General features: G+C 38.6%; 2 protein-coding genes across 2 annotated transcripts; both read left to right on the top strand.

The window, feature by feature from the left end:
- Positions 1 to 1,161: 1,161 nt before the first annotated feature.
- MELLADRAFT_110284 (uncharacterized protein) lies at positions 1,162 to 3,190 on the top strand (the record flags this gene model as incomplete). Its single annotated transcript, XM_007414484.1, has 3 exons — positions 1,162 to 1,326; positions 1,653 to 2,933; positions 3,137 to 3,190. 3 exons carry the CDS (start codon positions 1,162 to 1,164, stop codon positions 3,188 to 3,190), a joined length of 1,500 nt encoding a protein of 499 aa, XP_007414546.1.
- Positions 3,191 to 11,017: 7,827 nt separating this feature from the next.
- MELLADRAFT_78828 (uncharacterized protein) lies at positions 11,018 to 13,026 on the top strand (the record flags this gene model as incomplete). The annotated part of the gene is made up of 4 exons (XM_007414485.1): positions 11,018 to 11,843; positions 12,059 to 12,564; positions 12,641 to 12,752; positions 12,839 to 13,026. 4 exons carry the CDS (start codon positions 11,018 to 11,020, stop codon positions 12,940 to 12,942), a joined length of 1,548 nt encoding a protein of 515 aa, XP_007414547.1.
- Between the last annotated feature and the right edge of the window lie 2,517 nt (positions 13,027 to 15,543).

The raw sequence follows: 15,543 nt of genomic DNA, 5'->3' as shown, positions 1-15,543 counted from the left end.
TGATTGCAAGTTTAACACAATCTCAGATCTCTTATGAGGGCAATAAAAGTTAAACTAAGAACTTATCGGGTTTGAACAAGTCATCCAAACCCATTCAATTTGTCTTTGGTCCTATGAACGAGATGAAAAATGATATCAGTTTTCTCAAAGACATTCAAAATCCAAAGATCAACTGGTTTTGCTCGGTCAAAACCAATTGATCTTCCTTTGTTCCTGTGGAAGAGATTGGAAACAATCTCGGCTCTCTGATGTAATCTAGAGACTGATTTTTTTAACAAGATCAAAATCAATTGATTTGCTTGTGATTCTATGAAGAAGATTGAAACGATCTCGATTTTCACATCAATCTTATCTAGAATTTCTTGATTCTGGTTCCTGTACAATGACATCTGCTCTAACTACAATTCATCTACTATGAACAATCTAGCTTTGTAATTCAGATGTAAAGGTCTTATGAGCTGCCTTCTGGATCGGTTCAACTGGATTTGACCTAGATGATGAAACTTGTGATCTCCGGACATCAAACTTCAACGCATACTTCAAACTCGATCGGGTTCAACTCGGGACAGTGTGGTGGTAGGTATTGGAGGAGGATACCTAAAGATGATATTAGGGATTATCAGTAAGATGAACGAGATGCATTGAAGAGAGAAATGGGAGGAAATGAAGCAATCAAGTGTATCTTTTTGCTTACAGATATCAGCAATCAAGTATCCACAATGGATAGATGCGTTAGTTGAGTTGAGTGAGCAAAATGAAGTCATCGACAGGGATTTGAAGGATATGAAAAATTATTGGTGGCAGCGGGGTAATCAAAAGGATGGAACAGATGGGAGCTTGAGCGCACCCTACTTTTTTCTCTCTGCTGCGTTGTGACTGCTGCGGTGAATTTTGTTTTTATTTTTTCTCGATTGGGCCAAGCATTTTAGCAAAAGTAATATGATGATGCGGCATGCTTGGTGGCACTGGCAGGGGGAGAAATGAAATGGCCGTCAGGGCTCTGCTCCGCTCGAGAGTCCGAGCTGCGACCCGGGATCGGAGCTTTTTCCGCCAACGTATTTGACACTTGTCTCTTGTGGTGGTTTGAGGAGTTTGTCCAATGCAATCCACTTGATCCAATCTGAATTTGTTGTCTATTCACACTCAGCTCATTCATCCACCATGCACAAAGTTATCCCGGAGCCATGGTCAAATCCTTCCGCCAATCTGATGGACCGTTTGAGTGAAGAGATATTACTTGAGGTCTTATCTTATCTCAACTTACATGAGCTTTCGATTATGGCAAGAGTCTCGAATCGATTGAACAGACTATCAGAGGACCCAAAGGTCTGTCGCATTACCCTCTCATTTGATCCTCTTCACCTTGAACGGATCCAAATTTCTATAAGCGAAATCGAAAATCGTCCTTCCAAACAACTCTCGAGAGTATATTGACCAAAAGAGACAACACACTATCACCACAGCTTTGGAAAACGATGTTTCACCTCCGATGGGGGGAGCGTGGATTGAAGTACCCCTTCCTCCCTGCAATCGAACAACGAAACCGATCAACTTTGCGTTCAATCAGTCCATTTGGAGCGATTCCCGACAGGAAAGGAAAAGGTCGACAACAGGCTGCAACAGAACAAACTCATCTCGGACACACATGGAAGAACCTTTGTCGAATCAGTCTTAACTGGCAAACTGGCTCAGCTCATTCCACTACCAGACTTGTTTCCGCACCTCAAGACTCCGCGCCTAAGACACGCTACCCTAGTACAATCGCTCGATTTCATCGCACACTTCTTTTCACAGCTTCAAGAACTAAATCATGTAGTAGGCAGCCAACTGTAGATGTATATCAACTTAAGAAGGGGCAAAAACAAGATGGAGTCAAGTCTGTGCCTATAGGTCATATTGCGTCTGCGCTTGATTTTTCAAACTTGGGTATGGTGGGGATCTCTGAGATCAGAGTTGATGAAAGGTGTGATACCGAATCAGGAATGGAGCAATTACCCTTCTCAAATCAAAACTCAGTCATTCTTGTCGTCTTCTATACCACTGGTCAATTTGCTATCTTTCAAATTGCTCTACCCTCAAGCTCAGAATCAGAACCCGAACTGGATGTTACAGAACTATATGCTTCATCTGAAGTTTTGATACGTTCTGGTCCAGATGGGATTTATCATCAAGCCGCGGAGGTAGCACGCCTACACTATCCACTGCTAGTCACTTGCTCGACCGACTTTCTTTTACGTTTCTATGAGTTGAACTCTGATGGGCACAACGCACTCGCCGCACGCAAACTCAAATTAGATATGCGTAGTCAAACTTGTTTTTGGCCGCTGAATCTCAACCTTACTGCTCTCGAAACAGGATTCCGATTAACAATCGTATATCCTACACCATTTTATCCATCAGCTTGGACAGTTGGATTACAAGAATTCGAATTTGAACTTTCTCCTACACCCAAACTTCTCAACACTCGTCATACTACTGCATTACCCTTTGAGAGTACCAAGTTATCTCGTCATTCTTTTCGTCAAATGACAGGAGTGGGTCCAGTAAGCGGAATCGAATATGCAGAACCAACAGTAGTGGTTGCAAGAACCGACAATACGCTTGATACTTTTGAGTATCGTCGTCGATCATGTGATCCACCTGAACTTCTTCATCGTCGAACACTTTTTGGCCATACAAGTCGGGTTGCAGCTGTTGCTCTCAATTCATCTGGGCGATGTGTGAGTGCTGGACAGGATGGATTAAACGTTTGGGAATTGGCAGAAGGGCAGATGTGTGGGCCTGTTCAGGTTGGACTAACTCAGAGTGATTCTGAAGAGACTAACAAGGTGGTTGAGTGGGTTGGTTTTGATACTGAAAAGATTGTAGGTGTGCTGAGAACCGGGACGTGTGGTGCAGGAGAAGGAGGGGCTGGACAAGCTGTTTCAGATGAAGTAAGAGTGCTGAGTTTTGCTTGATTGTGATTCGTCTTGAATGTCAGTAAGCAAATGATGAACCTATTTCGATGCAATGTAGTGGTTTACTTTGTGATGTAAATTATTTTATTCGTATCTTTTTTCAATCAGCAATCAATAGATTGTAACTCCTTTCTCTATATACCTGTTGTAGTTCTACACACACTTTTTCTCTTTTAAAGTCTTTGATGTGTTTAAAATTTGTTGTACCGAGATACATATTACAAGTGGCGTAAGTTTCCACTTTCAGCATATCAACATTTCCTTTAGCAGTTTCCAGAGCCATTTTGAGCCCGGAAGTAGTGGGTGAAATATTCTCAGTGATGATTGACTGTCCAGTATCACTGGTGTATGCCCATAATTTCCAGGCTCTCCTTGAGCAGGTTGATCAACTTGACCTTGCAAAAAATAGTACCTCAATCGATTAAATGATACCATTCTTTAATCTCTTTTCTGGATCTCCCTAAAGCGCTGAGCAGGTAAACTCCGAATACAGCAGGTGATGCATTTTTGGCAAGAAGAAATTAATTTCCCTAGGCAAGAATAGAGCAATACCACAATTGGTCTGTAACGCATCTAAGTTTTTTGAGTTACAAAAAACATATTTTGAGTTACAAAAGACGCATTTTGAGTGACGAGTGTGTTTTTTGAGTTAAACCATACTTGTCACTCAAACTATGTCTTTCATAACTCCAAAACATACTTGTCACTTGAGAAACATAGTCGCCACTCAAAACATGTTTTTTGTAACTTGAAAAACATAGTCGTAACTCCAAAGATATTTTTTGTGAGCTGAAACACATGGTTGTAACTCCAAAAATGTTTTTTGCAACCCAAAAAACATCATAATTGGAAGTAGGCGCTGATTTAGGCACCACAACAGTCATATTTGAGAATGTGGGTGCTAAAAATATTGCGCTTATAAAGGGTTGTAAAGTAAATTCCAACCTTTTGTTGACAAGGTTTTTGGGTACTCAATGACACATTTACAGCACCTACAGTAGTGCAAAATGTGCGTGAAATTGAAGGCTTGCATTTAAACTAGCTCTCAACCTAATAGCACCTATACTTCACAAGATAATTGGATGTAACAGTCAAAAACAGTGTTAAAATCAAATGTTGGAATCAGGCCTTGGAGCCACAAAAAATTGTACCAATTTATTTTGCGCCAAAGTGAGAAAAGTTGAGAGCCTTGTAGTAGGCTCATTTGATAGCCCTGGCCATGCACATCTTTTGAAGTGCCTGGACCTTTTGAAAAGGAGTGGTGTGTTGTGTGGAGCCCAAAAACTGAAAAACAGGTTTCATTACAACCCTTTATATATGCATTCCTGGGTCCTGCCTACATTGATTTTCCAAAAGAAAATGATGTAGGTGCCAAAAAAATGGCACCTACATCTATTCCAGGCAATTTAGACAACAAAACCAGTGCCTACCTGGGTGTAGGGTGTGGGTGGCATCTAGCAATGACCTTTGAGTTTAGTTAAAATGCAATTTTCAGATTGCTTTTCCTTTTTTTCATTTTTGTATGTACTGTGAGAGGCTGCACCCAACATGCCAGGATGTGTCTTTTTTACAGGCCACACCCCCATCCTGACACAAGTATGACTGAAAAATTCTCTTTGGTTCACAGTTCAGCTGGCTTTGTTTTTTTTAAAATTCTAGGGTTTCAATCTTAGCACATAACTGATTCCTTCTTAACCACAAAAACTTCAAAACCTTTGACTTAAAATTACAATTCAAACTTAACTAAGTACCAAACCATTCCAGGGTTTTTACATTGCAAACTTAAGTTAAGACAATCCCTCTTGGACAAAGAAGTAGTCAAGAGAGAGACTTATGCCATATACATGAAATTTGGCATGGGAGCCGGAGAGGTTTGGCTGAGAACTTTTTGACTTGACCTCATTCTACCTGAATAGTCCAGATCTTATCATGATATTGTACCATAAGGCAACCATCTAGTTGCTGTCATTTTCTGACTTGATGCTTTTGAGTCTGATGTTCTTTTGATGGCCATCAAAGGTTCTTGCTAACTCGTAGTAAGCAAAACTATTCCTCAGGTACTCTGGCATTAGCTTGAAACACATCACCCAGTCCCCATAAGTTGATTTCAACCCAACCGGATAATTCAAGCCTTCAAACTTCTCATCATCTGAGCCGTCATCCTCTTTTGTCTCCTTCTTGGTACTGTTCTTGTTCTGTACCTCTCTATTGGCTTCTAACCACATTCTGGTAAACATGGATATTAGAAAATAGCCTTTGATCTTCTGAATTCTGTTTTCCCAGAAGACTGTTAGCTTGTGAAGGTGGTGACTTGGAACTTGTCCCAAAGCAAATTCAATTCTGCTTTCCGTCACTACTCTTCTGCTTCTAGGACCTGCTACTCCATTAGTGTTTTTGTCTTTGTCTTCAGTTAAAGGACATCCCTTGAAAATTTGTCTTGCTGTTTGATTTACAGGCTCTGGGTTTCTTTTTGAATCTTTTTACTTGTTTGTGTGCATAGAAGAAGTGCATGACTCATTATCAAATAGATTCATTGGATTTAAAAGATATTGGTGAAGGCTTTGAGATTGATGAGTAGAACAGTTGCAAACTGTTTGGAGAAAACCACTCAGAAAGATCATGATATCTTTGGTTGATACAATCACATCAAGAAAGTGGTGAGGCCAGACCAGATTACTTCACACCTTCAATTAAAAAAAAAACTACAGAAAACAAAAAACAATCATATGCAATCACCAATCACTGTTCTAAAAAAGATTATTTGGATCAAGCTGATTTTTTTCCAGAATGGTACAGCATAGAGATGTTTTTTTTGAGTGTTCAGAAAAATCAATTTCTGTGAGCAGCACAAGTTTGTAAGGCTCAATATACCTACTCTTAGTTTACCAAAGTTTTGAGATTTTGAATCCAATCAACCATAGCTGCTATGAGTGAAGTATTACAAAACATAAAAACCCAAGTTTTTTTTGTGTGTTTTATGATTGATAAATCACTCAAAGATCTCCTACAACATCAATGTACTGGATCAGATCCTCTTACTGAAGTTATAAACAACACCTAGAAGGAAGTATGTCTCATCTAGTAGTAGAACTCATTGAAGATTTTATTTTACTAGAACCTATTGATTTGAAGGATATATATGGGACCCAAGTCTTAAGCTTTATAAGATGTGATTCATACATAATTAACTTGAACTTGAATTTCAGTCAAGAATTCAAAGGTGTCTTAAGTTAACTTCATGTGATCATAAACTTTTCTCTACATTGTGAAATCCATAACCTATCATATGATAAAGTTTTGGTATTGAGATGCAAGGTAAGGCTCATTACCAATTCATGAGCAATTTGTCTTGCATGCAAACATCAGCAGGAAAAAAGAGGGACTTGTGAATTACACACACACACATACACATACATACAGAGTCCAAAATTGATGGTCACATACAGGTGAACATTGAACACTTTCCTGAATTCTCCAACAAATTAGATTGTTTTTCTTTCCAGATTGCTTCAATTGACAATTTTGGGCAGTACTAGTGATCAGGTGGATCAAAGCTGTTTTGCTCAAAGTTTTGCTTTACTTTGCTGGAGAATGCTTGTTTCCATCTTGGATGAGCATTCTTTGATCAGCTCAGTGTCTCAGATAAGTACTCAGGATCGGTTCATGTATCACTACATACTCATAACAGCTCAGAACCTTTTCCAAGATCCCAGATCAGCAGGCTCCAAGGCATATGTATCACTGAAGGTAAGCTAAAGGGCTAAGACAAAGTGAGTAGATGGGCCAGCCCTGCCTCAGGGGATTTTTTTGCTAAGGAATGAAGCCTGAGGAAGACCTCCTTGATCTGCTCAGGTCATATTGATCATGTGATGATCAGCTCATAAGCCAGAAGAAAACAGAAAGAAAAGGGAAAGAGTTTGGAAGTCAAATTGAACCAACATTAAGTAAGAAAAAAAAACAAGAAAATTTTAATGCTCACCCAGGGCCCAATGTGAGCATCTATTTTTGAGCGGATTCAAAGAGCCAAGGGGTTGGTGTGATACCTTGAATCCAGTTCCAAGACTTACAAATACCATTAATGGGTAAAAGAGATGAAAGATTTACTTGAGTTTCAACATATTTAGTTAAATTATACATTCTCCATAAAGTTAAAAGTGATTCATCAAATATCTGTTCTGTATTGGATTTTAGAAAAAAAAATCAGATTCAGCATGTTGTTATTCATGATCAGCATACTTTTTTCTTGCTCTAGTTTGAATAAAACATAAAGTATGATGGTTTTGAGAAACATACATGGTTTTTTCTTCTTTTAGAATTGTAGAAGATTGGATTTGAAAGATGTACATACTACTACAGCAGCACTCTAGAGTTCAACTTTTCTTTTAATTTCTTTTACATGGGTTTTTCTAATGTTTTCCTTAGATGTTTTGAGGGTTTAAATGAAAGATCAAAATCAAGAGCCTACATGGACTTTTTTTTTTTTAGATCTTGAATCTTTGATACTCATGAAATCACACAATCAAATCATAATGTGTGATTGTAGTATGTACTGATCAATTTACAACATAGATCAAAGCCAAGAAGATTTATTTTTTGGTGTTAGAGACTATAGGAGTTTCAACATCTTCATCACACTCGAGGTTCGAATCATGTATGTATGTATTAGGACCCTGGAAAGCCCCTATATACCCGCCTAATTGGGTATGTAGGAATTGGCCTTTTTGGGTAAAAATGGTCCTTATGTTCTGTGTAGGAATTCTAAAAATTTGAAAAAAAAAGTCACACAGGAGCCTTATTTTGTATGTAGGAATATGTCAAAAAGTGTGGAAAAAAAAATTAGGTTTCTTACACATTAGGTAGGAAAGAGGGTTCTCAGGGCCACCAGGCTACCCACTTCCATACATAAGGTGAGTAGCAATGATCATCGAGTCACAATGAAACCCGATGTTATTGTGTATAGATACCAATCATGATAGTATTGAGTTCGAAGCTCAGGTAAGACAATTTTTTGCACATTTTTATGTAAAAGGGTGTGGAAAAATGTCATATTATGACAGTTGATGGTCATTGAAATCGAGATGTCTGACAGTCTGGCATGGGTCAGCAAGAAGGTTGTTTCAACCAGTTTCAACCGAGTCCAAACATTTGAAATGGCCTGAAAGTTGCTGAAACAGCTTGATTCTGCTCGATCACAACATTTTTTTTGTTTGATCTTGATAGTTTTCGTTGATATTAGACACAATTACTATATCTCGCGTAGCAAAAGGAAAAGGTAATGAACGAAAGAAAAAAAACAACCACCAGGATCCTGTGGCTTCTGATCACGCCAATGCAAATGGAGCCACCAAATTGGACCCTCGGACATGTAGTAAATTGGTAGCCATCATGCTGAAAAACTCTGAGCAGATGGACAAGGCTCTGGATCGCTTACATCGATGGAACATTCATGTAAAGCTTGACCTCAATTGGATTGCAAAAAATACATCAACAACTCTCAACATCGCAACACAAACACTTTATACAAGTGGCAATGTATCAGAAGACAATCCACTTGAAGTAAACAAGTTTGTTGTGGTTATAAAAAACAATGTATGTCATCCCCTGTTTCAAATATGAAGCTGCCGACTCTGATCATTTAATGTACTCTTGATTCGTTTTAGATGCTTTTTTTGGGTAAGATCTGTGCTCTCTACATTTACCAGAATGGTAAGCACGAGTGGATCACCAAATCGTCCACTCGATCTAAGCTCTCATATGCATCTACCCAGCTTTACATGTATAAAGGGAATCCTGGAGCGTGTAGTTTTGAAGAAAACTTTCCAAATCGTCTCATATTCTCGCATCTTGATATAGCAGATATGCACTATGTGTTTCCCCCCACCTCATCAATGAATATTACTGAACCCAAGGCTAACACCATATGGATTCCTCAAGCTTATCGTGCTATGTTAAAGGCTATGAGCCAGAAACAGTACATCAAGGCAATTCTCGAACAACTTGCTGTTGAACACGCTAAAGCTAGAAAAAAATAAGCTATACTTGAATTGTAATATCTAACTTGGTTTTTATTTCTCTCCACCTTATCTAGAGATTTGATTTTGTGTTATTTCTTCAAGTTGTTTCGCTTCATCTCTCCCAAATTCAAAAAAATACCAGTCTCTTTAGTCCCTTTTCTGAAACGTTTGACTGCTCTTTTTCTACTTCTTGATATTGAATTCTCAGACCCTGATCTCCCTCATGTGTAGAGATTCACTTTGATGTTTTTACCTGTTACAGCAGTGGACCGACTGCAGTGGCTGGCCAGGAACTGGAAACACAGTCCCTCCAGTGGCTGGCCAGGAATTGAATTACTCGTTTTTTTTAAAACTCAACTACATAACACTACATAGCTATACTACTCACTAGTCTATTTCTCTCTCAACAACTTCAACTCTTGTGATTCTTCTACCAAATTCCCAAAAAAATATGCAAGTTTTTCCGGAAAAAAAATCAAGATGTCTAATTGCTCTGAAACGCCCTAAAACACAGATTTTGAGGGTCCTTATGCAGATGGAAGGAATATTGGGACCTTTCTCCAAAAAAGAAAATGGTCCTTTGTCAACAGGTAGGAATCCGAGTTTTTTTTGTGAAAACCGGCGAAATTTGTGTAGGTAGGAGGGGAAAATTTCGGGATTTCCATTAGGAGGGTATATCGGGGCTTTCCAGGGTCCTTATGTATTGGTATGTAAGAGAGCACCGAGCGATACATAAGTTAGGCTGACTCCGGGAGTGAAGCAAAAAGAAGTCTGTATGTATACATGCAAGCGGGGTGCATTTGTTTTGAGAGAGAGAGAGAGTTTGAGCGGTGATTCAAGATTTGAGTGCGATATATTCCTCGATAAGATTGCTGGGTTGATGAGTGCCAAGGGACAGTGAATGAGAAAGGTTTTGAATGGGATTGATTGATTGATTGATTGATTGATTGATTGATGAACTTGCTTATGGATCAGGTTTTGTTGAAATGATCTCACTTCATACGTAAAGGGTTGGAATGTGACATGATCTGATGATGATGATGATGAGGAGTAAAGGGATTCAATGAGTTCGGATCCAAAAAGACCATTGTGAGATGGATGATGATTGAACTGAGTTGGTTAGGAAATTGATTTTTTTTTTGGTATCAAGAACTTGTAATACAGACGTTTTACTGACTTGGATCAAACAATTAGCTGTGAATCTGATGGAGTGTGAAGGGTTTATGTAAGTGTCTTTTTTAAAGACTTTTTTAGGGTGAGATGACTGCTGAGTGCTCGATGTGAGGGTTGAGAATGAGATTACAAGTTTGATCGACTTGCTTACAACACAAAACACAGGACATTAAATCATGAAGCTTAAGTTGTTAAGGATTCTATGGAATTTGATATTTTAATAAAGTTTTATATATCTCTAGTTCTACAATACATAGGCTGTGAATGTTGACCAAAATAAGATAAGATAGATACTCGATTCACAATTTCCTGTTCTTCCCGATTCATTTCTTCATTTCCACACAATCCTACAGAACAGACCACTCTAGATTCACACTTGAAGGAAATCCAGAAAGATTTTTACAAGAAAAAGACGATTGGAATTAAAAGATTTGGGTAAAGTAAGTTATCGGTTTTGATGATGAAGTGTCTTTCTAAAAGAACCCCGAATTGAGATGAAGTTTAATTTAAAAAGAATACTAGTTCTGTTTCCTTAACGATTTGCTTTTTTTTTTCTTTCTTTTTTAGCCATTTGATTTTGAATTCGATTTTTTGATTTTTTGATTTTGATTTGAATTGATTTGGACTGTAAAGGTTTTTTCATTTTGAAGTCAAGAGGTTAGTCCAACTTACTATCTAGTACTGACTTTAAAAAGCATCAAGATGGTTAATTGACTTTACTTTACCAATTCCCAATCACTTCTTAATAATTCAATCTAATCTAATTCTACTTTATCATCACTCACTCACTAACACTTCAACCAATCAACACTAATCTCATCAAGACTCAATCAAAACTACTACACTCAAGCAACTTAAACGTTATCTTCAATCATGTATCAACATCAAATCAACGATCCAGATTCAATGGATTATTTAATTTCAGAATTACTTCCATTCCGACATCAAACTCATGATCTCATTCCATCATCATCATCATCCATCAACACATCAGATTCAGATTCAGATACGACCTTAGCTTTACTATTACCTTTATTAGTCTTACTTTTCACTTTGCTTTTCTTACTTTTATTATTTTTGATTTTTTTGATTCTGATTCGAAAACGAAGATCGTTTCGTCGTCTTACCGGTCATGGTCCACTAAGATTAAGCGATTCAGATGGTCCTTTGGATTTATCTCAATCTGATCAGTATGAACATTCAGAAGCTTTAGAACGTCGTTGGTTAGAACAATGTTCTGAAGGCGTTCGATTAGGTTATCTAAGAGCTAAACGTCAGTCTTCATCTTTCTCTACATCATCAATTCGATTCCTGGAATCTGACCTTCTTTATTCGGTATTCTTTTCCATAACAGTTTACCAAACTCAATATCGACCTAATTCATTCCCAACCGATATCACTTTATCACAATTCTTATCAATCCAAGAAAAAGGTGTATCAGCATGGGCCTTTGAACCGGATTACGAATCAAATCCATCCTTACCATTAATCGTTCAATCTCGTACTGAAATCACTTTCTTGGCTGATGGTGTTGGCTTATCACCTTCCGAAGGTGGTGGGGTTTGTGTACAGTCTAATTTACCTTTACCTAAACTTAATGAAGTTTATTATTTTGAATGTAAGATTTATGAAAAGTTGGAGTCCACTGAGATCTCCATTGGATTGGCTACTAAACCTTATCCTACTTTTCGATTACCTGGTTCGTCTTTTTTTTTCTGTTCTCTTTGTTTTCTTTCTTATGCTGATTCATCTTTTTTAATTATATCCAAATTCATTCGTTTCGTTTCTGAAAACCCACTTGATTTCTATTCTTCACAACATTAATCAATCCGATCCATCGCATTTCTCTATCTACAAACATACCCGCTCAATGTTCCATCATTTTTTAATCAAATGTTCACTTTCAAACAATAGGTTGGAATAGACTGTCTATAGGTTACTTTGCAAGCGACGGATTCAAAGCACACAATTATCCATTCACCGCCACATCTTATGGTCCGCCTCTGAAACAAGGTGACGTCTTAGGGGTTGGATATCGACCTCGAACAGGAGCCGTGTTCTTTACACGAAACGGAAAGAAACTAGAAGATGCCTTTGTGGGTCTTCAACGATTCAATGTGTTTCCCACCATTGGAGCTACTGGACCTGCTTCGGTACATGTGAATTTGGGACAAGCTGGATTTGTGTTTATTGAAGCGAATGTGAAGAAATGGGGATTAGCACCGATGGCTGGAACCTTGGCACCTCCACCTGCCTATGGTCATCAAACTGGTAGTATCTTACTTTCCAGTGGGAATGAACAACATGAGAGAAGACAAAGAGGATTGGCAGAAGAAGAAGAGGAAGAGGAAGGTGGTTCTTCGGTTGGGACTATTAGACCGATCTTGGTAGGAGATTATGAACAATTACCTCATAATCCAGTGGGTCTTCATTACCTAAATCTTTTTTTTGAGAAGATTTTCATTCACTGACGTCTTGTGTATTGGTTTTCTGTAGCCTACACCTAGACCTTTGGATATCTCATTAAGACAGATCAGATCAGATCGATCATCAACCCCGAGTCAGGCAGCTAGCCCACCTAATTACGCACCTATTGATCCTTATAAATGTAAGTTTCTTGACTTGGTTTGGTCGATCTAATTTTGATGATTGATCGATTTAATCAATCTTGTGATTTTCTTTCCTTTTGAATAGATGCAGCAGGAGTAGCAGAAGTGATGTTGGCTGAACAGTTTGGTGGATCAGCTGATTGGAGAAATGCAGGAGCTCATGGATCTTCTTCTTCGACTAATCGATGAAAGATCATTAAGAAATCGAATCCTACTTTCTCTTGCTTTTGTTTTCATATAGATTGGGTTGTAGGTAGGAGTAGGAGTAGGAAGGAAGAAGAAAAAGGAAGAGGGAGAAGGGCAGAAGAAAATGTGATGAGAGATTTCAAGAGAGATTAGAAGAAGAAAGATGTATAATTTTTTTTTTTTATATCACTTTTGCTTTTTGTGTATTGTCTATGAACTTTTTTTTTTTTTGTAGTAATAGAGAAAGAAAACCAAAAAACATACACACATCTTTTTTTTTTCTTTTTGAAGAATGTTTTTTTTTCTTTATGCCATACTCTTATATATCATTTCATTTATGTACATTTGTATATATGTGTGCGTGTGCGTGCGTGCGTGTGTGTGTGTGTGTGTATAAATTTTTTTTCTATTCAATTTTTTTGTTTTCTTTGACTCGTTTCTTACTCTTTTCTTCTCTTTTTATTCTTTCTTTCTTTCTTTCATTGTTTTGAATCTGAGAAGGTAGATCATGAAGAAAAGTTTGGATGGGTTTTTTGAACTTGAAAATCTATCTCTAATTTTGATTTCATACCTTTTTCTTCTAAGAAACAAGTTTTTTTTTCTGCTTGTTTGTTTGTATTTTATAACTTTTTTTTTTTTTCTTTTTTTGCTTTTTTTTTTGCAACTTGACTTATTTTTTTTACTATAAGCAAATTGAAAAAATACTTTTGGGATTCCCATGATTAACTATGAACTTGGATAGGTGATGAAAGTTGGTCTTTGGATGAGCACCAATACCTGAAGCGTCCCGCCGCAAAAAGCGGGAGGGGAGCGGGTCGCCCCGCCTGCGCTTCAGGATTCCCGGTGTAGCGGATATATGCGCCCCGCCCGCGCTACCCTCGAATCCTTTTTGATGTAGAGGAGCGCGGATTTAGTGGCGCGGTCGGAAATATTGCACCGCTGCAAGGTTTATATCTTGTACGCAGCGGGTCAGTATTAACTGTGACAAAGGAAACAACATCACCCTAGATCACCCCATTCCTTTCAGATATCGTCCAATATCATATCTATCTGACATCTGAAAGGAAGCCCTTTCCTTGGATGACACCACCAATTATTCCTTCACCTCAAAAACAAGTGAGTTCAATCTCTTTTTATTTTTTGATGTCATTGATTTTTTGTCTTCTGCCTCAGCTGACACAAGAACACTCTCACCTCTTTCTCATATCATCATTATTATCTTAGATCTCTCAAATCTTATAACCTGCGGTGTTCACATGGGGGTTGTTCAAAGGGGGGATGTTTGCATGGGGATTGTTTGTATGGGGGTTGGCCTGTTTGTTTTGGGGGTCATGGCTTACTCCATAGTGCCAGTAGAACATCCTGTTCTGGATTGTATTTATATCATATGTGTTCCTCAATTCCGGTCTTTCCTCCCAGCCAATTTTCATCCACTCAAAAGTTCTGCTAAGATATTAAATTGATATAATCTTTTTTATTAATTATAATACCTGTTAACCACCTCCCAAACCCTTCAACTTTTTTGTTTGACTATAGTCCAATATGTTATCTCCTACCTCTTGTCTCTTGCTCCATCTTCAGGAGTTGCTCCAGTTGGCAGTGGTCCCACACTTTGTCCTAGAACTCCCATTCAAACCAGACCCAATTTTGTCACCCAATCGCCTGATTTACGTGTAGCTTCTCTTCGCCCCTCCCCTAATCGTTCAACTGTTGATCCTGACCACAAGATAAGCGTGTACAAGATTAGTAGTGGTTATTCTGATACCACCAATGGCATTGGAAATGATGAAGTTATTCACAAATCCAACAATGGCAACTTGACTGTTCCTACCAAGACCAAGAAGAAGGCCTGTAAGCCAGCCAAGGTCCATGTTGTCAAGAGCCGAGGCCGTCCCTGTGGATCTGGTGCTTCAGTTGGCTTTACTCGCTGAGCTTCCAAGAAATCAAGGAAAGGACGAGTTGAGGTAACTTCAATACTCTCTTCATCCCATATCATTACCATTACTAACCTTCTCTTCTTCTCTTTTGATCAATGTAGGCAACTGTTCCTGAAGTCATGGAGGTCGACCAGGAGTCTGAACATCAAGATTGCTGAGACTCTGGGTGTGCGACGTGGCCAGCTGGAACATGTCCGGAAATTATTGGAATTTTTCCATCCCCCGACTCATGCTCAAGGTGAGGTAAGCAGATTTCACTCTTTCATATCATTATCTTCATTTGTTTCAACATTTATCTGATTTTGATTTTATTTCATCTTGTTCTTATAAGTCTGGAAACAACCCGCAAAGTTACAAGTGTCGCTGGTGTAGAGGGCGGTTTGTATGTGGTGCACGTCGTCACTACAACCTTTACGCTCACCGCGGTGGAGCTAAAGGTTGCGCTGCCTGTCCCCACCGTTCTTGTGCCATTCAGGCTGGTGTCCAATTGCCTAACACTTGGGCCCAAGATCAAGCTGAGATTGCTCAAGCCTCAAACAAAGCCAACGGACAACAAACCCTTGATGCTTTCCTTTCTCAAGCCACCTTTAGTGTTGACCTCTGCAACACCGTCCTTGTTATCTGGATCTTATGGCATGCACTTCCCTTTAATCGATTTTATGATGCT

This window comes from Melampsora larici-populina, assembly GCF_000204055.1.
Source record: "Melampsora larici-populina 98AG31 unplaced genomic scaffold MELLAscaffold_43, whole genome shotgun sequence".
Classification (NCBI taxonomy): domain Eukaryota; kingdom Fungi; phylum Basidiomycota; class Pucciniomycetes; order Pucciniales; family Melampsoraceae; genus Melampsora; species Melampsora laricis-populina.
This window is presented reverse-complemented; position numbering and strand designations above follow the sequence as displayed.